Genomic DNA, 22717 nt, shown 5'->3' with positions numbered 1-22717 from the left:
GCCTGTCATTCCTGCTTGGCTCTTTTACTCTTAATCCCATAGTGGTCTCTAACTACAAGTATGTAACACATTGCTGGGGCAGCTATAATTTCCAGTCTTCGAACTTCAGCCTATAAACTCGAAATATGTGCCCAGTGCTGTAAAGGCTCCACAGGATGAATTGCATTTAATGTGGCGGTCTCTTGGTGCCTTGCGTGCAGTGTGCTGGAGCCATGATGGGTGTGAGTCTCCCTGGCTGCTAATGAAGTGGCTTAGAGCTCGGGGAAGAAGGGTTGTTTTCCACCATAAGTGTTAATGCAATATATCTGTAGACAAATAACTGACTTGAGTATTTCGGTTACTGGAATGGAAGCAATGTCCATCCCAGGAAAAAAAAACAAAACAGGCCATTTACCTTCACTTGATCAGGGTGAATGAACCCTGCTTTCCTTTGCGTGCTGCCAGGGGCCTCTTTTCAACTGGGAAACTTCGACTTGTGCCATGGGCCAATGCCACGAGCAGCAAGACTGAATCCCCAGTGTGGACTGTTGTCTGCACTAAACTGCTAAGTCACTCACATTCCAGACCCTGTGTTAGCCCATGGTGGCTTTAAGGGGACCATCCCCCATTGTACACACAATGAAGGTTTTGCGCTTGGTTGACTTTTTTCAGGAAGGCAAAGTCTTTCCCCTCATTTGCTTTCAACTGACAAGAGACCTAGTTGTATCTTTCGGTCACAGGAGGCCTAGGAGTAATCTGTAGTATCTCTATCCTAAAAGCTTGTGCTTCAGGTTAGCTGGTCCAAGAAGGAAATTCTTTACTCTCTACCCTATAATATATTCTGAGTTTCTTTCCCCCTTCCTCTTAAATATCACACTGGGATATGGGACAGAGTGGGCCAATGCTGAGGTGGTACAGAATAATTTTCCCCCAAGTGCTTGGATCGTGCTCAGGGTCTGATTTCCCTATTCCAGATCAGGAAGGAATTTTTTCCCTAGTTAAATTGGCAAGAAACTTGAAGGTGGCCAATTGTCACCTTTTGCTGCACTGGGGAGAGGGGGTTGCTTACTGAGTTCATCTGCCTATATCACTAAATCACTTCTCTGCTCTTGCAAGGGCCTGAGCCAGTGGTGGGCCTTGCTCTCTTCAGTTTTCTGTGTGGGGAAAGTCTTCCCTTATAGAATCATAGAATACTAAGACTGGAAGAGACCTCGAGAGGTCAGCGAGTCTAGTCCCCTGCCCTCATGGTAGGACCAAATACTGTCTAGACCATCCCTGCTAGACATTTATCTAACCTGCTCTTAAATATCCCCAGAGATGGGGATTCCACAACCTCCTGGGCAATTTATTCCAGTGTTTGACTACTCTTGACAGTTAGGAACTTTTTCCTAATGTCCAACCTAAACCTCCCTTGCTGCAGTTTAAGCCCATTGCTTCTTGTTCTATCCCCAGAGGCCAAGATGAACAAGTTTTCTCCCTCCTCATGACACTCTTAGATATCTGAAAACTGCTATCATGTTCCCCCCTCAATCTTCTCTTTTCTAAACTAAACAAACCTAATTCCTTCAGCCTTCCCTCATAGGACATGTTCTGTAGACCTTTCATCATTCTCGTTGCTCTTCTCTAGACCCTCTCCAATTTCTCCACATCTTTCATGAAATGCAGTGCCCAGAACTGAACACAATACTCCAATTGATGTCTAACCAGTGCAGAGTAGAGCAAAAGAATGACTTCTCATGTCTTGCTCACAACACTCCTGTTAACGCAGCCCAGAATCATGTTTGCTTTCTTTGCAACGGCATCACACTGCTGACTCATATTCAACTTGTGGTCCACTCTAACCCCTAGATCCCTTTCTGCCATATTCCTTCCCAGACAGTCGCTTCCCATTCTGTATGTGTGAAACTGATTGTTCCTTCCTCCTTATCCTATGTCTACACGCACAGCTTCTTGTGCCAGAAATATGCAAATGAGGCTGTGTGGCATATCGCTGACCCTCATTTGCATAGCTAATTGTGATGGCGCGTTGGGGGTCCCCCATCTCCTGCACCCCAAAATGGCACAGACAGACTCCACCAGCCAGTGGAATTGAGGATGGTTTATTGCTCCTCCAGGATACAGCACAGATGTAATCTGGTTACAGGAACTGGGGCTAAGAGGCCTCAGTGCCCCCCCTTGAGATGGGGGAGTCCCAGCCCCTCTCCCCAGCTCCTTCTCCCCTGCTTTCCAGACAGGAACTAACTCTACCTCTCCCAGCCCTGCCCCCAGCCAGGGCAGCCTTCCACCTCCTTTTGTTTCTCCCCATGGGGGGTAGGCTGGTTCAACTGGTATGGTACTTTTGCATAATAAGGTTTTCCCTGATGGGTCTTGCTCCAGACAGCAGAGGTCACCACAGCCCAGCAAGTACCCCCACTACGTCACACTAATGAGCCATCATTTTTGCAGAAGAGGCTCTTGCTGCAGAAGGAGCTGTCTACACTGCCCCTTCTTGCACAACAAAAACCCTCTTGCATGATGCCATTACGCCAATTAATTTTCAGGATGAACAGCATTGCACAAGAGGTCAAGCGAGACCGCTGCACAGGCTCAGAGCCGAGGCAGCCCCTGTGCCCCATCCTGTTCCCTGACAGGACAACAGGGTGGGTAGGCAGGGTGAGGGAAGCTCTTGCTCCATGGCACAAGTTCCCATAGGGAAGCCCCAGCACCCAGACAGCATTTGCCTCTGGAGGAGTTCCAGTTCCCCCACTCCCCTCGGGTGGGCAGATCTCACCCAGGCTGCGGGCCTAGGGCGATGACAGATTCTCTGGCCTGGGGAGGGGAAGGGCAGAACAGGGTGGGTCTGTGGACAGGCGGGGGCAGGGCTGGCGGGGATCTCCCCTTGCTCTTAGCCCGCCCAAGCTGGGGGAGTGGCCTGGGCACTGAGCCAGCTTCGCTCTCCCCTGGGAAGGGGAGAGGAGGGTGTGTCACATGACCTGGCCCAGCAGTGCCGTCACGTGACAGCCCTGCGCTGTGTGGGCCGCTTAAGGTGGAACGCTATTGGGCCGGGCGCCAGGGAAGCGTGCTGAGAGTCTCTCGGCCGCTCCTATTGGAAGACGGGTAACCATGGAGCCCAGACTCCGGCTCACGGCTTGCTGTACTCTTATTGGCTAGTCGTCCCTCCTCTCTCTACCCTCATAGGTGGATTCGCCAGAGGGATGTCGGGGTCTCTTCTGATTGGCTGGGGTTGCGGACCCGCCGCTTGATGATTGGTGGGTTGGCTTGTCAGTCATGCCCCAAGCGAGGAGAGGAGTGAAGATGGCGGCGCCGCGCTGAGGTGAGAGAGGCGGGGCGGGCCCGGGGAGCGGGACACGCCGAAGCTTTCTGGCTCTGTGCGGAGACCCCGGCAGGGCCGTCGCAGTGCATGCCGGGACAGGGCGCCTCCTCCCCCCCCCCCCGCCGTCGCAGTGCATGCCGGGACAGGGCGCCTCCTCCCCCCCCGCCGTCGCAGGGCATGCCGGGACAGGGCGCGCCCCCCCCCCCCGCCGTCGCAGTGCATGCCGGGACAGGGCGCCCCCCCCCGTCGTCGCAGTGCATGCCGGGACAGGGCGCCTTCCCCCCCCCCCCCCCGCCGTCGGAGTGCATGCCGGGACAGGGCGTCTCCCCCCCCCCCCGTCGCAGTGCATGCCGGGACACGGTGCTGCCTCTGACCACCCCCCCTTCCCGGCCGCCGCAGTGCATGCAGGGAGCGGTGGCTGCACACCTGTCACTCAGCTAGTCAACCTGTGGAACTCCTTGCCTGAGGAGGCTGTGAAGGCAGGACTAGAACAGGGTTGAGAACTAGATACATTCATGGAGGTTAAGTCGATCAATGGCTCTTAGCCAGGCTGGGTAGGAACGGTGTCCCCAGCTCTGTGTGTCAGAGAGTGGAGCTGGATGGCAGGAGAGAGATCGCTTGATCATTCCCTGTTCGGTTCACTCCTCTGGGGCACCTGGCATGGGCCACTGTCATCAGACAGGACGCTGGGCTGGATGGACCTTTGGCCTGACCCCGTCTGGCTGTTCTTATGTTCTCCCCTTCTCCCACAGGCCTGAGCCACGTGGCGCAGCAGCCTGAGGTGAATCCTCCCCAGGGTCGCTGCCCCCATAAAGAGCCATGGCCCTGGACACCGTGAAGGAGCTGCTGAGCTTTGACTGCGGCTCGCTTGTGGCCTACCAGTTAGATAAAAACTCTCAGCTGGATTCCATCAGCTTCCAGACCGTTCTCATGAGAAACATATTTGTGCATTTTCCTGATGTTGTCTTCATCCACAGAACCCACAGCCCCAGTGGCAAAGCTCTGTATGTGTTCATGGTGGATGGCCCTTTCCTGAAGCTGCCAGGGGAGATGACAAAGGTCATTCATTTTGCTGTCCCAGCCAAAGAAACTGCAGAAAGCCTGGCTCACATGTATAGGACCTTCAAGGCCTTCAACCCTGAGTGGAGGAAAATTAAGACCTTTCTGGTAGATCCACACTTTAGATTGTTGCAAACTCTTTCTGAAGCATTCCCATCTGCAGAGGTGCAGCTTTCTGTTTTCCACGTGTGCAAGCACCTGCAGCAGAAGATTCATCAGATGTCTTTGGAATGCATCTCCGAGAGACTGATCTTAAATGCTTTGAGGAACACTATGTGTGCAGCCACTGAAAGCAACCTGAGAATGATGCACACCATTCTGAGTGACTTTGTGAAGCCTGATTTGCTTCCCCAGCTTCATACTCACTGGCTTCTTAATGACAAGATATGGGCTATGCATAGATGGAGGAATTGGATGGAATGCAATCAGTATTTTAAAGACTTGGAGATCATCACACGGGGCTTAAGCCAAGTCTTCTGCACTGGACTGTCTCTGGAAACCTGCATCACTTCTCTGGCAAAACACTACCAGAACTGTGTTTCAAAGAGGCCCCCTGATGCTGTGCTGTTCTCTGTTAACCCTCTGAGTAGTACCACGTCTACTGAGACAGTCTTTCAGAGCGTACCAGCTGAGCACTCACCAACAACCTCTCACAACCCCCAAATAGCTCTTCAGAACCACCCAGCTCAGAGTTCTCCACCAGTTTCTCCCAGTCTCACAACAGCTAATCAGAAATGGCCAGGTCAGAAGTCCATTCCAAATCCTCTGGTTTTAATTCCGCATCCCCTGCCTGCTCCGCAGAGCCCCCTGCTTCTTCAGAACCAATCGTCAGCCCCTCAGGTCTTCCCTTTTCAGAACCAGTCAGCTCAGCATTCTCCTTCAGTTTCTCTGAATCTCACAGCAGCTCATCAAATATGGCCAGGTCAGAATTCCCTTTCAAATTCCATGGTGGTTCTTCAGAACCCTTTGCCCACACCTCAGAACCCCCTGCTTCTTCAGAACCAGCTAGCAAATCCTCCGAGCCCCTTAGATCATTTACCCCATGAAATTAAAGTAGAGATCATCACTGAAGACTCCAAAAGTGGCCAAGATGTGGAATGTAACCAAGAGACTGAAGACCGCATCAGGCAGTCACTGAGAGACATTTGCACAGAGCCTGCAGCCAGACTGTGCTTGAACGAGTTTGCAGTGGCACAGAAGTCTGTGCAGCTAATGGGCACCAATGAAGACATAGTCAATATACAGATCCTCGAAGACACCCACAAAGTGCAGCAAAGGGGATTGAAAAGCTGCACTTGCCACTTCCGCCAGGCTTTCCAGCTGCCCTGCAGGCACATCCTGGCTGTGTTGAACTCTGATAAGAAGGTTTTAGAGCCAGAGATGCTCAGCAAGCAATGGCAAAAGGAACCTAACGTCTCTCAAGCAGAGCAAAATGGTACCGATGGCCTCTTGGAGGTTCTGAAAAGCTCCTGGAATGAGTCTCTAGATAAATCCTTAGCAGTGTCCTTTCTTACAGCGGAGATTAGCCGGCTTCTTACTCACTGCAGCAGTGAGGAGTTTGAGCGGAGGTACAGCACGCTCCGAGAATTGGCCGACAGCTGGATCGGTCCTTATGTTCAGGTGAAGCTGTAGCTCAGAACTGGAGAGTTCCATGCCCCTGCTCTCAGCCTGTGACTCTCCCGCTTTCTGTGGCTCGGGGAGAAGTGAGGTGTCTGTTTAAATGCAGTTACTCCCGTGGTATGTCTTCCATTCTTTTCTCCTTAAAGTGATATGAATGTGAGCCTTAAATCGGCATCCTGGTGGTTTCCCCTTTGGCTTAAGATCCCGAACGTGTTCAGCCAATAGACTTCCCCTTGCCCGTAAGCGTGCGTACGAATTCTGTCTCTGGGCCAGCCCACGGGAAACACTCCTAGGAGTGGATTGGGGAAGGAAGTTAATAGCCTGGGACTAAGGTGCCTGAGCCATGGCTCATATATTCAGACCTTCATGGGATCCCTTTGCTCTCTGTTGCTGCAAGGCTCATGTGGTTGGTTCCAGGTAGGGATGTAAAATAGGGATGCCAGTGACTAGTCGAATCAGTGCTCGACTAGTCACTTCTCCCCTCCCCTTGCTGCCTCTAGGAGAGGCAGCAAGGGGGGAGCAGGAGCGGGTGCAGGGGGGAGCCAGTTCCGCCCAGCACCGTCTCTATGGGAGGGCAGGGGAGGCAGAGGCACAGCATCTGGGACTGGAAGCCGGGCTCCTACATTGACACTGCAGAGCCGCAGCAGGGGAAATCAGGTGTTTCTCTCTTCCCTCCCTTCCCCCCCATCAACTACTTGAGTAGCTGATTCTCCATATTTTAACATGCTTAATGTAAAATCCTGTGTCAATTGTTACCCGGTTAAGCGATAGGTTTAACCCATTAACCACCCGCCAGAGGCAGGAGGGGCACTGGACAGCCCCCTGCCTGTGGCGCAGTGGGCCTGGCCTGGCTGCTCCAGCAGGGCTTGCTGTGCCGCAGGTGGGGGACTGTTCTGGCTGGGCCAGGCACCCATTTACCAGTTACCCTATGAAGCAGGCCACTAAGGCAACACTTACCAGTTAACCCTCAATCCCAAGTGCTGGGATGCGTGAGTGTATCTGAGCCAGCCTGTGCTTCCCTGTTCTGTCCTAGTGACATGGGCCTTCCCTCAGCTGGCAGAGCAGGATTTGCTCACGTGAAGTCAGGCCTTGGTGTGATACCACATCTTTTCTCACTTCATTGCTTCCGGTTGTTTAACTGAGCCTGCTTGTTAAGAAGCTGCCAGGCCCCACAGGTAGCAACCCACGCTACTAGGGAGCTGCTGCTGGCACCCTCTGCTAAGAGCACTGAAGTGGTTTGGCTGGTTATGGCAGCTGCCCGTAATCCCACAGAAACCTGCCCTCTGTCCCCTACCAGCTCGTGTCACTGGCCTGGGAGGGGAACTAATTACTGCTCCCGTAAATCTGACAGAGCTGCTGGAAAACAAACAGTGATGGGAGACAAAAGGGGCGTGGAAAGGAGAGAGCAAACCTGCCTGGAAGAGCAGCTGCACGACCTGGGCCTATTGGGATGGGCTGGTGCATAGTCCCTCTCTGTGCAAAGAGAGCCTGGGGCCAGGCGGCTGTAGATAGAATTTCCTGTGCCAGCCAGAGGGAGTGGCGAGGGACAGAAAGTGCTATTTAGGTCAGTAATTTGTCCCACCCTAGCTTAGCCTGGTTTATCCATGTCACATCAAATTGTAAAACAAAGAAAGCAGTCGCGTAGCACTGTAAAGACTAACAAGATGGTTTATTAGGTGATGAGCTTTCGTGGGGCAGATCCACTTCCTCAGATCTGTCCCACGAAAGCTCATCACCTACTAAACCATCTTGTTAGTCTTTAAAGTGCTACACGACTGCTTTCTTTGTTTTGCCAAGATCAGGCGAACACGGCTACTCTCTGTTACTCTACATCAATTGTGTGTGCTTTGTTTGGGTGCTTTTGTTTGGCTCAATAGCTCATTCACCATTTAACATCAGAATCAACACTCCAGTCAGAAGAGCAGAACTCCTGTATGGTCAGGTATTTCCTTTTGAGCTAGCGGCCTGTCCTATAAACTCCTTGTATGTAAATCTAGCGTCAAATGTTCTTTGTTTGGAATCGCACATTTCTCCTTGGCTTTACTTCTCAAAGTGCTACGGAAGGGGGCTGGAAGCCTCTGTCTGGTCTCTTCCTCTGTCCGTCTGTCTTCCACAGCCGTGTGTCCCCTCTCCTTTTTGGACTTCTCTCCCCTTGAGCACTGGGCTCTGGATTCTCTGTCATGAAGTTCTGTGCAGCTCTGATTAGATCCTCCTCTCTAATCCCTGGCACAGGCACTGTGGGGATGCCCGCGATCATCATGGCAAGCGTGAGGATGCAGATGTCGGGGGGAGGGCTCTGCACTGACTGCCCCCCTCTGTTCTTACTGAGACTGACGGGCATGAGAAAAGTACCTGCAGGAGGAAATCCACAGGTGGCTCGTGGGAAGTCGCCCCCTGGGCTGCCCAGCTCCCCAAAGTGCTGCCCACTCCTGTGTTGGGTTGGAGGGTATCCTTTCACAGAGGCACTCGGACACATGCCAGGGGGGCCGCATGGCTCGTCTCTGCCTCGTTCAGCTGGATAATCCCATCCCGAGATCTCACAGTGCTGATGCTGGGGAAACTTTCTAGAATATCTTCCACAGTAGTGTCCACTGTGAGACTCCCACCTGGCATCCCTGTACCGCAGTCTGCTGCTGAGAGGGAACCTTGCACACTGCTGGGCACCACTACAAGGCTGCTTTAGTGCCTTCTCCTGATACAGCAGGGACGCCTCTAGGTGTGAAGGGGCTGCGCTCTTCTGCACTGTCCTTCTGAGCACGCCTGGCACCAAGACCGCAGCAGCAGGAGGCGTCTCCCCAGAGTGATAGACACTCAGTAGATTGCTCTGTACCAGTTGGAGTGGTCGGCTGGCATCTGTGGGGGGAAGGGAACAGAGAACGTGTAGGACCAGACTGAGTATCTGCTGGGGCCGAGGCAGGGTTCTGGCTAAGCAGCTGTTCATTCACTGACACCTGGGGCTGTGCTTTCCTGGGGACTCGTGCTCCCTACGGAGCATGTTGGTGTTCATGGTGCACCCCAGCGCTGGGTACTGCGCTCTGAGGCCTGCGGGTTCCGAAATGGCTGCCTGACGTGCAGGAAGTCGCATAGTGGTGAACTGATGCACGATTCGCATCGTTTGTCCCAGGATTTCCACTGCATCCAAAGCCTGTGGCTGTCCGGTACAGGCACCTTTCCACAGGCAGCACTGGAAATAAGTCACCACTATTTTTGAGTCAACATCTTTCCTAAGAGAATTGGCATCAGAGGAACGAGGCCAGAGCTGTAATTTTCATTCCTGTTGCAGGGCTCAGGAGGCACTGTCCTGCGTCCCACTCCGCCCTATGGGCTGGAAGCCACGTGCCTTCATGACCGTGAGGTGCACTGGCACCTGCATCCCGGCCGTACCTCTCCTGTTCGGAGCAAGGCCCCGTTTTCAGTGAGAGCCCTGCCCCGGCATTGGTGGGCTTGGCGGGCAGGCTGCAAAGAACTGGTCCTCATGGGCGGCTGGCTGTTTCCAGGGAAAGGAAGGCGTGTGGCTTGAGGCTCTCGGCCTCCCCCGTAGGGTGGAGAGCGTTAGTTACCGTTTGGCCAGTGCTCTGTTCATTCTGGGGCTGTCAGGCAGGGAACTGAACAAGGAAGGCCCTGCAGACCTGGTAGGGCCGCGTTTCTCAAACTGGGTCCCGAGCCCCTGGAGGGTGGCAGTATCACAAGTGTGAGAACCCCTGTGACGCTGACCCCCCCAGAGGTAGATGATCTGTAAAAATGGACCAGCTCAACTGCAGCTAGGGCTGGGGAGGGTGGTGGAGTCACCCCCATGCAGATTGGGACGGAGGGGTAGAGCTGAGTCATGGGGAGGCTCCAACAGGATAATATGGGGTTTGGGTTTGCAGGGCAGCTAGGCGTGAGCTGGGAGAACCAGGCCGGGCCACAGCAGGGAGTGGTGAGAGCAGGACGATACACTCATGTCCTGTTTACATGCCACCGCAGGGTGGCTCTGGATTTGGGTCTCTGGAGGAAGTGGGGCTTGTGACGGAGGAGCCCTTAACTCTGCGTCTCCTACTTGATGGGTAAATCTGCTGGGCAGCAGCTCCCTGGCGCCTGCCAACCACGTTCTGGTTTCTGTGCGCGTGCTCCCGTGGCGGCAGGAAAGGCCGTTACCTTGCGGGGGAGGCACAAGCCCCGACGAAGCGGTTCCCTTCACGAAACAGGACATTGCCAATGGCGGAATCAGGCTGGTGCCTCTTCCCCCGTAATATCCCAGCCTTGCCCTCCCCATTCTAGAACCAGCATCACAGGGCCTGGCCTGACCTCACACTGGTCGCTGGGCCCCTGCCTGCTGGTGCCCCAGTTCTCAGCCCGTCCCTCTCCACGGAGGTGCCGTGTGCCACGAGGCAGGGAATTCGCCCACCCACGTGGGCACAGACTGGGGGGGGTACCAGCTGCCCAGCTCCCCCTGTTTCACTTCCAGTGGCTCGGAGGCCCCTGCCTGCTGGTGCCCCAGTTCTCAGCCCGTCCCTCTCCACGGAGGTGTCGTGTGCCACGAGGCAGGGAATTCGCCCACCCACGTGGGCACAGACTGGGGGGGGTACCAGCTGCCCAGCTCCCCCTGTTTCACTTCCAGTGGCTCGGAGGCCCCTGCCTGCTGGTGCCCCAGTTCTCAGCCCGTCCCTCTCCACGGAGGTGCCGTGTGCCACGAGGCAGGGAATTCGCCCACCCACGTGGGCACAGACTGGGGGGGACTAGCTGCCCAGCTCCCCCTGTTTCACTTCCAGTGGCTCGGAGGCCCCTGCCTGCTGGTGCCCCAGTTCTCAGCCCGTCCCTCTCCATGGAGGTGCCGTGTGCCACGAGGCAGGGAATTCGCCCACCCACGTGGGCACAGACTGGGGGGGTCCAGCTGCCCAGCTCCCCCTGTTCCACTTCCAGTGGCTCGGAGGCCCCTGCCTGGAGGAAGTAGCCTGGGCTCCTGAGTTACCGGGATTGTCCCTTTGAACTTGCGCTGGGGCCGATGAGCCGTGAGCACCCCCAGCCCCGTTTCCCAGGGCAGGTTTATCCCCGCTGGGGCTGTGCAGGGGCTGACAGCAGCTGGCACCCCGCGGGGATGTCCCATGCTACCTCCTCCCCGTCGCCAGGTGGAACCCGAGGCCCCCGGCCACACCACTCCCAGCAACTTGCTTGGGAAGCTCTTTATTACCCTGTGATCTCTAGAACAGCATTGTGGAACAGGGACCCCCGTGCTGCTACTGACTGGGCTGCAGGCCCTGCCATGCCAGTGGTTTGTGGCACTGCACGCTTCCGCGGCACCATGTGGCTCGGTGCGGTAACTGCCGAGGGCCCCTTGCTCCGACGAGTCTGGGGGTGAAGATGGAGGAGCACTCGTGGCCCCTCTTGGGAAGGCCGTTCTCCATCACTGGCAGGAGCGGCGCACGGGAGCAGCCCTTGCCACCTCATTCATATTTGCAGAAGTCCTTCAAGAGCGGCGGCAGGTCCAGCCCATCCATGGCCAAGCGGTGGACAATGTGCTTCTGGATGACCAGCCGGCAGAGGGTCTGCAGGGACGGCACTGGAAGGAAGGGAGGGAAGATGCTGAGCTTGCTGCTCTGAGGGCATCTGACCCCCCCACGCGTGGGAGGCAGGGCGGGGGCGGGCAGAAGAGAAGAGCTACTGGGCCAGTGACCCTGGCAGGTGGTTTGTTCTGGGACGGCAGCAGCTCAGTCTGCTTCAGAGGCAGCCGCCATTGCGCCTCCCAGAGGCCTGCCTGCTAGTTACCCTGGGGCTGGGCTCCTGCCGGGTGCCTCGGACTGCCCCTTGGGGGGCTCTGCTGAGACTCGCAGCATGAGCGGGACAGGGAAGCGCTTCCCCTTCCAGCCTCTGGTACAGGCGGGAGCGCGGTTCCGTGCCTGGGCTGGTGCCGTGGAAAAGGCCCCGTTCCTTTATCTAAACACTGAGCCCATGGCACCCGTGTGGGCACGCAGGCAGCCTGTGAGCGCGGGTCCCTCTGGGCTCTGGCTGGTGTTTCTCAGCAGCGTCTGGAGCTGCTTTAATCAGTGACTTCTCTGGTCCCTCAGAGCAGGGTTCCTGCGCTGCAGGCTCTGCCTCCCCCCCCATAGTCCTACCAGCTTCCCCCTCGGGGGGCTTTTAAGACTCAATACAGGAGATAAACGCTGCTTCTGACACTTTGGTAAGGCCTTGGGGAGCAGCCCCTGGGACAGAGCCCTGCTCAGCCCCTCCCTGAGGAGAGGGCAGTGGTGCAGGATGAGCCTACGCCTGCGGGGAGGCTGCCTCTGACCTTGGCAGTATTTCCAGACAGTTGGGTTGTTTCCCTGAACTTGGACACGTGGGGTTGTTGTGACCAGGGCACTCGGTAAGAAGTGTCTGTAGCAATCTGCAGGAAAAGCTTCCTCCCGTCCCTGGCCCTGAATAGCCCCGCAGTGCCAGTGGCAGCAGCTTCTCTGTTTACTCTGTAAGCGGGTGAGCCGGCAGGGCAGTAAAACGTCTCTCTGGGTGCTGGGCTAGCGCTGCAGAGCTGGAGCCCTGCCTCAACTGAGACCAGCCAGTCTGCTTCCTGCATCGGTTCCAGCTGCCTTACGAAGCCCTAGAGCACAGCCTCAGTAGGGGCCATATTCCCTGTGCCACACACGAGACACCAGGTGCTCAGAGATCTAGCCCTGGGAGGGGGCTGCCGGCACTCGGGCCTTCAGCCGCACAGTGGGGGCGGGCAGCTGCCAGGACGTGGGGCTCCAGCAGCTGAAGCGCTGAGTGCCAATGGCTCCCTGCCCTCCTTCCTCCACTGCGGGGATGAAGTTCCACCCCACAGCATGCTGCCGGTCTTGGGGTTCAGTCACTGGAGCCCCAAGTTCCAGCAGCTCTGCCCCCTGCCGTGAGGCTGAAGCCCTGAGCACTGGCAGCTCTTCTCCTCCCTCCCCCCCGCAGCAGGGGAGGCATGGGCCAGTTGCTCATTTTTGTAAAAAGTGGGGATGCCAGGAGGCGGGCTTAAATAAGAGACTGTCCTGGTAAAAATGGGACTGAGGGTCCCCCTAATCCTGAGGCAACCTGCCTGGTACCGCAACTGCCCCCAACAGCTTCCAGCCGGGAGGACTGATGGGACAAAGATACTTAGCACACAGGCCTTCCCCGAAAGGTGTGCCCAGGACAGGGGTACTTTGCCTGCTTTGTACCGAAGAGCACAGTAGGTTAAACGATGGATGATTGCACATGCATGAGCCCTGTTCAGAATCTCCTCCTCCCACTGCAAATCCTGCATAGCAGAGCACACTGTACCGCCCGGCGGCCGGCTGGTCACGGGACTGACGCAAAACAACTCCCAGAAAACCCACTGGGTTTCAGCCTTGGTGCCCAAATAATCTGAACTTTAAGCCAGTGAGACTTCCCCTATGCTGCTATTCTTTGGCTTTCTTTTAGGGTTGTACATGGCCTCACAGCTCGACTCCAGCTGCCAGCCAGCGAGCCCTGGTGCCTGTGTGACAAGACAGCCAGCCCAGCCTTTGTTACTAGCCATTAACATCAGTTGATGTCTCCTTGTCTCGCTTAGGCCTTGGCCTCTGCTAGTGCAGCTGAGGTGGCTAATGAGCGGGGTGGCTTTTGTGACATGGCCTGTGTCTCATTAAGAGTTTGACACTAAATTCCTTTCACTCAAGGGGCACTGAGCACTGTGCCATGCACGTGATTTTACCACCACGGGCTGGATGGCAGCATTCCCCCAGCCGTCAACTTCCCTGGATGTCCCACAGCCCATGGCAGCACCCGGCTCAGTGCACCTGAACCTCCGGCCACAATTGCCTCACCAGGCTGCTCCCACCTCAGAAGTGTCACCAACACGGGAGCAGGTGGCAGCTCAGAGATTAGAGGGGGGCAGGGCAGGGCAGCAGAGACTAGAACTGTGGAGCTCAGGACCCAGAGGTGAGAGCCCAGGACTGCAGGGCATGAGGCCAGGGGTCCAGAAGAGGGAGAGGGCAGGGCCACGGGAGGGGAGAGAAGTGGGTATTAGGACACCACTTGGTCTGGGGGACCAGGGCTGATGTTCAGGGCGGAAGTTGTGTGCGGCAGGCCGAGCGTTCTCCTGTCTAATCCACCGGTCGCGTTGGCCCAGCACCGTATTAGAGCCTGGGCCTGTTGAGGCTGAGACATTTAACTTACTGGATTCATGTAGGTTTTTTGAGCCCCACAACTCTGCTCAGCCTGAGCTCGGATCCATAGCCTGAGCCGTGTGCAAATGCAGAACTGAGCTGTGGCTATCCCAGGCGCAAATGGACACCTGCAGCTATAAAGCGGATACCTGCAGATTTGCAGGGCTCTATTGATCCAGCACGGGTGGGGGCAGCAGGGGTGTCTGTCCAGAAGGGTTCTGCAGGGAGGGCGACACACAAATACCTACGGCCATATTCCACTTGGATGACACGGACGCTCTTGGTTGAAGCAAAGACATCGATCACCGCGTAGAGTGGGCGGGCGGCAGGGAGGTTCCTGGCACTCGGCCCCATGTCCTCGCCATTGATGACGATGTGCATGTCTGCCGTCCCGTCCGCCCGGGGGGCGTAGAGCACCCCGATCCGGCTGCGCCGGGCCGTCGGGGGCAGCGCGTTCGTCTTGTACAAGTCATCCAGGATGTGGCTGTACCGGCCGGGCCTGCTGCGGCCCACCAGCTTGTCCCGGGGGACCCGGACCTGCTCTATGCGCAGGTAGGGCTCCGAGAGGAAGCCTCGCACCCGGGCCTCCCCGCCCTCGCGCGCAACTCGGTTGTGGTGCCTGGTGATGGCAAAGACCCACGTGTCCCCCATGCTGGCCAGGTCGGGCAGCGAATACTCCGGCACCCGCAGCCCCGCCGGGTCGTGCGCCGTGAGCCCCACGCGCAAGTGGCCGCACCAGCCCGGCTCCTTCTCCTCGATCTCCACCAGGAAGAGCTGCCCCGGCCCCAGGGGCTCGCGGCTGAAGCACAGCCCGTGGGCGAAGCTCGCCACGCGCGTGGCCCGCGTGCCGGAGGGGTCCAGGCGCACGTTGGCGCCGTGCACCGGGTGGAAGCGGGCAGCGGCCATGCCGGGCGCTCTGCGCCTATTTTTAGCGGGGGCCCTGGCCAGGGGGCGCGGGGCGGCCGCGCCCGGGTCCTAGCGCCGCCGGGCAGGCCGGGGGGCAGCACCGCCCCCGCCCCCTGGGCCGGGCTCGACGAGGAGCACGTGCTCCCCGGACCCTCCGCCAGGCGGCGCTGCGCCCGCGCGGGACACAGCCCGCCCCTGAGGGCGGGGCCTGGCGGCCGCCGGGTTCTCATTGGCTCGCTTCTGAGCTGGCTCCGCCCCTGCCCGGTCAGCTGCCTCTCCCGTCACGTGACGGTCTGGGCCCATATGAGCGGGAGTCACGTGCTCTGCCGGCTACTCAGGGGGAATCCGCTGGCGCTGCCGGGTGGTGAGAGCCGGGAGCTGGCGGGGGGGCTGGTGGGGAGCCTGTTCCCGCGGGGGGGCCGGGGAAGGAGCCTGTTCTGGGGGGGGCGGTGCTGGTGGGGAGCCTGTTCTGGGGGGGGAGTTGGTGGGGAGCCTGTTCCCGCGGGGGGGCCGGGGAAGGAGCCTGTTCTGGGGGGGGGCGGTGCTGGTGGGGAGCCTGTTCTGGGGGGGGAGTTGGTGGGGAGCCTGTTCCTGCGGGGGGGCCGGGGAAGGAGCCTGTTCTGGGGGGTGGTTTGGGGGCCAGGGAAGGAGCCTCGGGTGCTGGGGGGGAGCCTGTTCTGGGGGTGGTTTGGGGGCCAGGGAAGGAGCCTCGGGTGCTGGGGGGGAGCCTGTTCTGGGGGGTGTCTTGGGGGCCGGGGAGTGGGTAACCTGGGCTGTTCTGCCCCCCTGAGGGCCCTGACTCTGGTCTCTCCCGCAGATGGGGTCCATCCTGCTCTGCGCGCTGCTCCTGGCAGCCTCCCTTGTCGAGGCTGCTCCCTCCGCCGATGAGGTGACCTACCTGCCGGGGCTGGCCAAGCAGCCCTCCTTCCGGCAGTACTCGGGGTACCTGCATGTCGGCCATAACAAACACCTGCACTACTGGTACGTGTGGGGCTCGGCAGGCGTGGGGTGGGGGTGAGCAGAGACTCCATTGCTACCCTGCCCACAGCAGGCAGAGGCCACCGCAGATCGGAAAGGGGAGGGGGGAGCTAAGTGTCCCCTGTGGCTCTTTCCTGCAGGTGACTTGAAAACACTGTGATTTCATGATTAACCAATCAGGCTGCTTTTACCAGGCCCTGCCCTTCCCCTATTTCCTGCTGGAGCCTCCCCACTGGGGGGGGCAGAGGCAAAGCAGGAAGCAGGAGGAGGTCAGGAAGCAGTGGAGCGTGGGCAGAGCTTGGTGTGTGGTAGCTGCTTCCCCTGGTTGTTAGGCAGCTGTTGATGGGGATGTAAATGACTATTGGCTAGACAGTTAAGCAATGAGCCTGAGCTTCTCTGTGTATCTTTCCAATACTCGCTTTCGCCCGCTTCTCCTCCCCCCACCCTCCGCTGCCTCTATTGGGCAGCAAGGGGGAGGGGGAAGTACGAGCAGATGCTGGAGGGGGTCGGTTTAAAAGCTGGTTCCCCCTCAGCAGCGGCTCTGCGGTGCCAGCTGCTTCCCTCCCCACACTGCTGCCTCTATCACACTGGACCGCTGCTGCGGACTGGTTCCCGCCTTGTACAGCGGTAGCCGCACGGGGCAGCAGGGTCCTCGAGTGGTGCCGGATTGCACTGACTGCCAGCCCTGCCCCCAGGGACTATAGAGTAGTTTGTAACCGCTAGGGCTTCCTGCCCTTACTCAACTAGTCAATTATCTGCTGACTAACGTCCCTAGCAGCTGATAAATAATAGGTGACGGTCAGGGCGCGTAAGAGCCATACACCGCGTATCCCATGCTACAGTTGCTTGCGCTGTAGCCAGCGAGGCGAAGCGTTTCCCCTACTCTGACTTCTGGGTCTGCCCCTTGTGCTTGCACCTTGTGGGCAGGGAGGGGGGAAGCCGCTTGTGTGTTCCTATGATCCCAGGGGCTGTGCCAGTAGGTAGGTTCAGCCAAGCTGGCATGGTCAGGGGGGAGGAGCCAGACTCAGCATGCACACCGGCCCTCCGGGATCGGGGGTCTGGCTCAGGGCTAACAACCCTGACCCAGAAAAAGCCTTTTGGTACGGAAACAGCAATGTTGCTGCTCCATACGCCAGTGGGTGTAACGGGCGATGATGGTGACTTCTGGGTAATGGCGATGGCTAGTTTGGCTCTGGAGATCTGAGTGTCGCTGGTCTGCAGGTTCGTGGAGGCTCAGAGCAACCCTGAGAGCAGCCCTCTGGTGCTGTGGCTGAACGGGGGACCTGGCTGCAGCTCCATGACTGGCTTATTGACTGAGCACGGCCCCTTCACGGTCAGTAACCGCAACCCCTCTCCTTGGCCGGGGCGACCCGGCGTCTCCCCGTGCGGGCCTGTGCCCCGGCGTGCTGGGCGCTAGGTCCCTGCATGGGCTGGCAGTGACAGGGCCGTGCCTTCCCTCCTGACCCTGGCGAGGTCTCGCCACCTGAGCACTGTTAGGGCCGTTGCCACTGCCCCGGAGGAGGCCAGGCCGCCAGCACCGGCTCTTCTGGCCTGGTAACCGGCTTCTCCTTTCTCAGATCCAGCCAGATGGGACCACCCTGCAGTACAATGACTATTCCTGGAACAAGGTATGTGCCCTCCCCCCAGACTGTCTCGCTCACCCCCCACTCCTGGAGTGGGACGGCGGGTCCTGTGGACCTTGCAACAGCTGTGCCAGGGTCCAGGTCAGGGAGGGTGCTGGGCCCTGTGCATGTGGGTGAGACGGGGGCAAAGTCCTGCCTTCATTTCTCCCACCAAGATGGCGCCTCTGGCAGGTTTCTCCCTTACTTCTGCCCTCTTGGCTCCCCGGCTGTGTCTGGACTAGGACCCAGAGCTGCGGTGCCAGGCGTTAGCCAGCGCCTGAGTGCGAGGTTTCCACCTGAGCCTGTTAGCAGGTGCTACAGGCAGCTCGTGCCAAGGCAGCGTCTGGTCCCATGGCGCTGGGCGGAGGGTCTCGGCTCTCGCCCGGTCTCCCCAGTGACTGGCTGTCTCTGCAGATTGCGAACATGCTGTACCTGGAGTCCCCAGCGGGGGTTGGCTTCTCCTACTCGGATGACAAAAACTATGCCACCAACGACACGGAGGTGAGTGAGATTCTGGGGCCGCTGCCCATCTCCTGCAGCAAGGAGCTGGTCCCGGAGCGGGGGGCCTGTGGGGAGCCTGCCTCAGCCTGCTGTCTGATTGCAGGTGGCCCACAATAACTACCTGGCGCTGAAGGAATTCCTCCGCCTCTTCCCCGAGTACGGCCAGAACTCGCTGTTCCTCACCGGCGAGAGCTACGCCGGCATCTATATCCCCACGCTGGCCGAGTGGGTGATGCAGGACGCCAGCATCAACTTGAAGGTGCAGGGCGTCCCTGGAGCATGGGGTGGAGGGGCAGTCATGTGACTCCGAGCCCCCCGGTTCCTCCTGGTGCGGCACACGGTGGCAGGGGCCAGTTCTCGCACTAGGCGGGGAGGAGCAGAGGGGCGAGTGTGCCCCAGGCTGGGTCTCTCCTGTGGCTTTGCATCAGGCCAGGTCGCGGCGGGGGAGTGCTGAGCTGTGCTCCGAGCGGCCCATCTCCAGTGGGGTGGGGCAGTGTCCAGGTCAGCGCCCCCTCCCCCCCACCCCCAGCACCCAGTTCCTGCCTTGCTGCTGCTCCACGGCCTGTGGCTCTAACTGCTCGTGTGCTCTAGGGCCTCGCCGTGGGAAACGGCCTCTCCTCCTACGAGATCAATGACAACTCCCTGGTGTACTTCTCCTATTACCACGGCCTCCTGGGAACCCGGTAAGGGGGTGCGGCTCCTGGAGCTGCCCAGCCCATTCTCCCTCCCCCGGCTCTGGGGCACCAGCAGGTCAGTTCTTGAAAGGGATCTGCTGGGGTGAAAGGCCTGGAGGACTGGCCCGTGCTGGCTGGGAGTGAAGATTCTGTTCTGTTCTACTGGGAGCCTCCTCCCGCTCCCAGCTGCGCAGCCTGTGGCGGGCGCCCGGTGCCACGTGGGACTGGCGCCTGGCGGGCGGGGCTTGTTCTTCCTCCCACTCCTCAGCAGGGCGGGCTGTGTGCGGCAGGTCCGAGGCTGTTGGAGCGGCAGGAGGGGCGGTTTGGGGTGGTCCCCGTTACGTAGCCGGGGGCCTGGCCTGCGGCCGCTTGGTCCCTGGCTGTCCCCGATCAAGGCAGGGCCGTTGTGCCTAAGCGGGGTCAGCCCGGAGCCGTGACAAGGGCTCTCCTTGCTGGCCGTGCGACAGGCCCGTGCTGCAGGGCTTGGGGTCAGTGGGGTTTCCACAGCGCTGGGGCCCCTGCCCTGTTCTGTCTGGCATGACGGGGGCCACGGGTCTCACCAGGGTTTCTTGCTCCAGGCTGTGGACTGATCTGCAGAACTTCTGCTGCTCCCAGGGGAAATGCAACTTCCATAAAAACCCCAACCTGAACTGCACCTCAGGGTGAGTGCCGGCCGGCCGGGCGTGCGGGGGGGGTCCGGGTGCCACCCAGCACGGCTGGACCAGGCAGCCTGGGGAGAGCAGAGTCGGGCTGCTCTGTGCGCCGGGGCAGGGGCTGGGCCCAGCCTGCTGCGGGAGGGACTGGATCCGGGGGCAGGTGCCTGGCAGATGGCCCATGGGGCGCGCCTGAGCCGGGGGGGCTGTAATGTGCCGGGCTTGTTCAGATGGAAGAGATGATCCAGATTGTGGAGGAGTCCGGCCTGAACATCTACAATCTCTATGCCCCGTGTGCTGGCGGCGTCCCGGGGGTGTACAGGTAGGAACCGCGGGGCGCCCAGGGGTCTCAGCAGCCCGGCAGCAGGGGTCTGCCAGCCTGCTGCAGGTGGCCTGTGGCTGGGGCTCTGGTGCGGACCCCTCCGGGAGAGGGCTGTGGGTCAGGGGCCCCACTGCGGCCTGGGGCTGTGTCCCTCAGCAGGGGGCCCAGGCCACTGGCAGCCCCTCCTGGAAAGGGGAGGGGAATGGGAGCTGGAGGGGCTCACGGCCCGGCTCTGACTGCTCTCGCCCCGGCTGCAGGTATGATCAGGACCAGCTCCTCAGCCACGACCTGGGCAGCTCCTTCATCCACCAGCCCCTGAGAGTCTCCTGGAGGCAGGTGCGTGGGGGATGGGGGCTGGCCCTGGGGTGGCCGTGGGCAAGGAGCTGGGCTCCCTGCTGCGCTGCGGGGGTGGGGGAATCGGGTCTCGGCCCCACGGCGGCAGCTTTCTCTCCTCTCCCAGAGTCTGCTGCAGATGCCGGCAGCCAAGAAAGGGCTTCACCTGGAGCCCCCCTGCACCAACTCCACGGCCTCCAGCCTCTACCTCAACGCCCCCCAGGTGCTCAAGGCGCTGCACATCTCTCCCGAGGCGCCCAAGTGGAGCATCTGCAGGTGGGGAGGTTTCCACTGGCGGGGGGCGGGGGGGTCTCTGCCAGCGTAACTCTCTGCTCCCTCGCAGTGCGGAGGTGAACCCACAACTACAACCGGCTGTACATGACCATGAACGACCAGTACCTCAAGCTGCTCGGCACCAAGGTGAGTGGGGGGCCTGGACCCCTCCCCCATGACACAGCCTGCCCAGCCCCCACCCTGGCTGCCCCGTGCAAGGCCCAGGGTGACACTGGTTGTCTTGGCAGAAATACCGGATCCTGGTGTACAACGGTGACATCGACATGGCCTGCAACTTCCTGGGGGACAGTGGTTCGTGGACTCCCTGGAGCAGAAGGTAAGTGGAGGGGACGAGCCGCTCACAGGCCAGCGGGGAGGCTGAGGGCACCAGCCTAGAACTGTCCGATGGGCCCGGGTGAGGCCATCGGCAAACGCAGGCCTGGTGGAGGGAGCAGCCTCCCTGCCGCACAACCAGGGTCCTGGGGGCGGGGCAGGTACACGGCCTGGCATGGGGGGTGGGCGGGGCGGGCAGGCCCTGGGGGCTGGGCAGGTACACGGCCTGGCATGGGGGTGGGCGGGGCAGGCAGGCCCTGGGGCTGGGCAGGTACACGGCCCTGGCATGGGGGGTGGGCGGGGCGGGGCGGGCAGGCCCTGGGGGCTGGGCAGGTACACGGCCTGGCATGGGGGGTGGGCGGGGCGGGGCGGGGCAGGCCCTGGGGGCTGGGCAGGTACACGGCCTGGCATGGGGGGTGGGGCGGGGCGGGCAGCCCTGGGGGCTGGGCAGGTACACGGCCTGGCATGGGGGGTGGGCGGGGCGGGCAGGCCCTGGGGGCTGGGCGGGTACACGGCCTGCATGGGGGGTGGGCGGGGGCGGGCAGGCCCTGGGGGCGGGGCAGGTACACGGCCTGGCAATGGGGGGGGGGCGGGGCGGGCAGGCACTGGGCTGGGCAGGTACACGGCCTGGCATGGGGGGGGGCGGGGCGGGCAGGCCCTGGGGGCTGGGCAGGTACACGGCCTGGCATGGGGGGGGGGCGGGGCGGGCAGGCCCTGGGGCGGGGCAGGTACACGGCCTGGCATGGGGGGGGGGCGGGGCGGGCAGGCCCTGGGGGCTGGGCAGGTACACGGCCTGGCATGGGGGGTGGGCGGGGCGGGCAGGCCTGGGGCTGGGCAGGTACACGGCCTGGCATGGGGGGGGGGCGGGGCGGGCAGGCCCTGGGGGCTGGGCAGGTACACGGCCTGGCATGGGGGGGGGGGCGGGGGCCGGGCAGGCCCTGGGGGCGGGGCAGGTACACGGCCTGCATGGGGTGGGCGGGGCGGGCAGGCCCTGGGGGCGGGGCAGGTACACGGCCTGCATGGGGGTGGGCGGGGCGGGCAGGGCCCTGGGGGCTGGGCGGGTACACGGCCTGGCATGGGGGGTGGGCGGGGCGGGCAGGCCCTGGGGGCGGGGCGGGTACACGGCCTGGCATGGGGGGTGGGGCGGCGGGCAGGCACTGGGGGCTGGGCGGGTACACGGCCTGGCATGGGGGGTGGGCGGGGCGGGCACAAGCTGGCGCTGAGGGGGCTGGGTTCTGGTTCCAGGTGCAGGTGGCCCGCAGGCCCTGGCTGTACAATGACGGGAGCGAGGACCAGATCGGGGGCTTTGTGAAGGAATTTCCCCAACCTCTCCTTCCTCACCATCAAGGTACCCACCCGGGGCAGCGGCGCTGGCGGCTTGAAGTGGGGGGTGGCTGCCACGGGGGCTAGGAGCAGGAGTGGGGCCGGGCACGGGGACCCCAGCAGAGGGGGAGGGGTGGGGGTGGAGCCAGGAGCCGAGCCCAGGGGTTGGGCGCAGGCCCTTGGGCATGGAGCCAGGGGCCTGGGCCCAGGCGAGGGGCTGGGGCTGGGGCGTGTGGGTGCAGGAAGCCTTTGAGGGGCAGTGGTGCTGTAATGTCTGGGGGAGCCGCAGGGTCCCCTATCTCCCCCCCCCCCCCCTCGCCTCCGGGCATATGCGTCTGGGGCAGGGCCCCATCAGCCTCCCTGCCTTGGTCGCAGGTGGCCTGGGCTGCCGTAGCTCCTGCTTAGCACTGGGGAAGCTGGGGGGGGCCTGGCTGGCTCAGCAGATGCTGAGACTCCCTGGCCCGCCCCCTGCGGCTGCCCCTCACCTGGGCCCTTCTCTCTTCCGCAGGGAGCCGGCCACATGGTGCCCAGCGACCAGCCACGTGCCGCCTTCACCATGTTCAGCCGCTTCATTCAGCAGCAGCCCTTCTGAGAGCCTGGCTGTGGGCCCTGCGTGCCGGCGCTGCCCCCTGGCGCCTCTGCTCTGCCCCTGCCCGCTATGGGGCTCCTGCGGGGGGGGGGGGGGTCCCTGGGGCCCTGCGTGCC

At 60.7% G+C, this 22717-nt stretch overlaps 4 protein-coding genes across 7 annotated transcripts; 2 read left to right on the top strand and 2 right to left on the bottom strand.

Moving 5' to 3' along the window:
- The first annotated feature begins 2860 nt into the window (after positions 1–2860).
- Positions 2861–8608, top strand: ZSWIM1 (zinc finger SWIM-type containing 1). 2 transcript variants are annotated; one of them, XM_075917068.1, is made up of 2 exons: positions 2861–3292; positions 4045–8608. In XM_075917068.1, the coding sequence occupies exon 2, from the start codon at positions 4112–4114 to the stop codon at positions 5981–5983; it is 1872 nt and encodes a 623-aa protein (XP_075773183.1). In that variant the 5' UTR covers positions 2861–3292; positions 4045–4111; the 3' UTR covers positions 5984–8608. The 2 variants fall into 2 exon arrangements, with proteins under 2 accessions (XP_075773183.1, XP_075773184.1); XM_075917069.1 differs by having other exon boundaries at positions 3206–3292; positions 4270–8608.
- On the bottom strand, positions 8019–10985 carry SPATA25 (spermatogenesis associated 25). Its single transcript, XM_025186690.2, has 2 exons — positions 10109–10985; positions 8019–8824 (listed from the first exon to the last, which is right to left on the bottom strand). The coding sequence occupies exons 1-2, from the start codon at positions 10224–10226 to the stop codon at positions 8019–8021; spliced, it is 924 nt and encodes a 307-aa protein (XP_025042475.2). The 5' UTR covers positions 10227–10985.
- A 133-nt stretch (positions 10986–11118) lies between these two features.
- On the bottom strand, positions 11119–15143 carry NEURL2 (neuralized E3 ubiquitin protein ligase 2). 3 transcript variants are annotated; one of them, XM_075917073.1, is made up of 2 exons: positions 14244–15143; positions 11119–11510 (listed from the first exon to the last, which is right to left on the bottom strand). In XM_075917073.1, exons 1-2 carry the CDS (start codon positions 14998–15000, stop codon positions 11395–11397), a joined length of 873 nt encoding a protein of 290 aa, XP_075773188.1. In that variant the 5' UTR covers positions 15001–15143; the 3' UTR covers positions 11119–11394. The 3 variants fall into 3 exon arrangements, with proteins under 3 accessions (XP_075773188.1, XP_075773189.1, XP_006127231.3); XM_075917074.1 differs by having other exon boundaries at positions 14339–15143; XM_006127169.3 differs by having other exon boundaries at positions 14343–15143.
- Positions 15144–15243: 100 nt separating this feature from the next.
- Positions 15244–22659, top strand: CTSA (cathepsin A). The gene is given in 18 exon segments (XM_075917075.1): positions 15244–15364; positions 15818–15981; positions 17200–17311; positions 17556–17606; positions 18015–18101; positions 18205–18360; positions 18693–18784; positions 19354–19441; positions 19659–19750; positions 20008–20086; positions 20211–20359; positions 20427–20439; positions 20441–20503; positions 20605–20662; positions 20665–20693; positions 21935–22006; positions 22008–22037; positions 22521–22659. Coding segments are annotated over 17 exon segments (1419 nt in total). The 5' UTR covers positions 15244–15364; the 3' UTR covers positions 22605–22659.
- The last annotated feature ends 58 nt before the right edge of the window (positions 22660–22717 follow it).

This window comes from Pelodiscus sinensis, unplaced genomic scaffold (assembly GCF_049634645.1).
Source record: "Pelodiscus sinensis isolate JC-2024 unplaced genomic scaffold, ASM4963464v1 ctg149, whole genome shotgun sequence".
Taxonomy (NCBI): Eukaryota; Metazoa; Chordata; order Testudines; family Trionychidae; genus Pelodiscus; species Pelodiscus sinensis.
Note: the sequence above shows the minus strand (reverse complement) of the source record. Positions and strands in the feature narration are given on the sequence as shown.

Bases quoted from the DNA above. Each gene is read 5' to 3' on its own strand.
- SPATA25 (XM_025186690.2), bottom strand. From the start codon at position 10,226: ATGGGGAGGGCAAGGCTGGGATATTACGGGGGAAGAGGCACCAGCCTG. The intron at 8,825-10,108 runs GTAACGGCCTTT...TTCCCCCCACAG, and splicing joins GCTTGTGCCTCCCCCGCAAG to ATGCCAGCCGACCACTCCAA.
- NEURL2 (XM_075917073.1), bottom strand. From the start codon at position 15,000: ATGGCCGCTGCCCGCTTCCACCCGGTGCACGGCGCCAACGTGCGCCTG. The intron at 11,511-14,243 runs GTATCCGCTTTA...CCTTCCTTCCAG, and splicing joins AGAGCCCTGCAAATCTGCAG to TGCCGTCCCTGCAGACCCTC.
- ZSWIM1 (XM_075917068.1), top strand. From the start codon at position 4,112: ATGGCCCTGGACACCGTGAAGGAGCTGCTGAGCTTTGACTGCGGCTCG.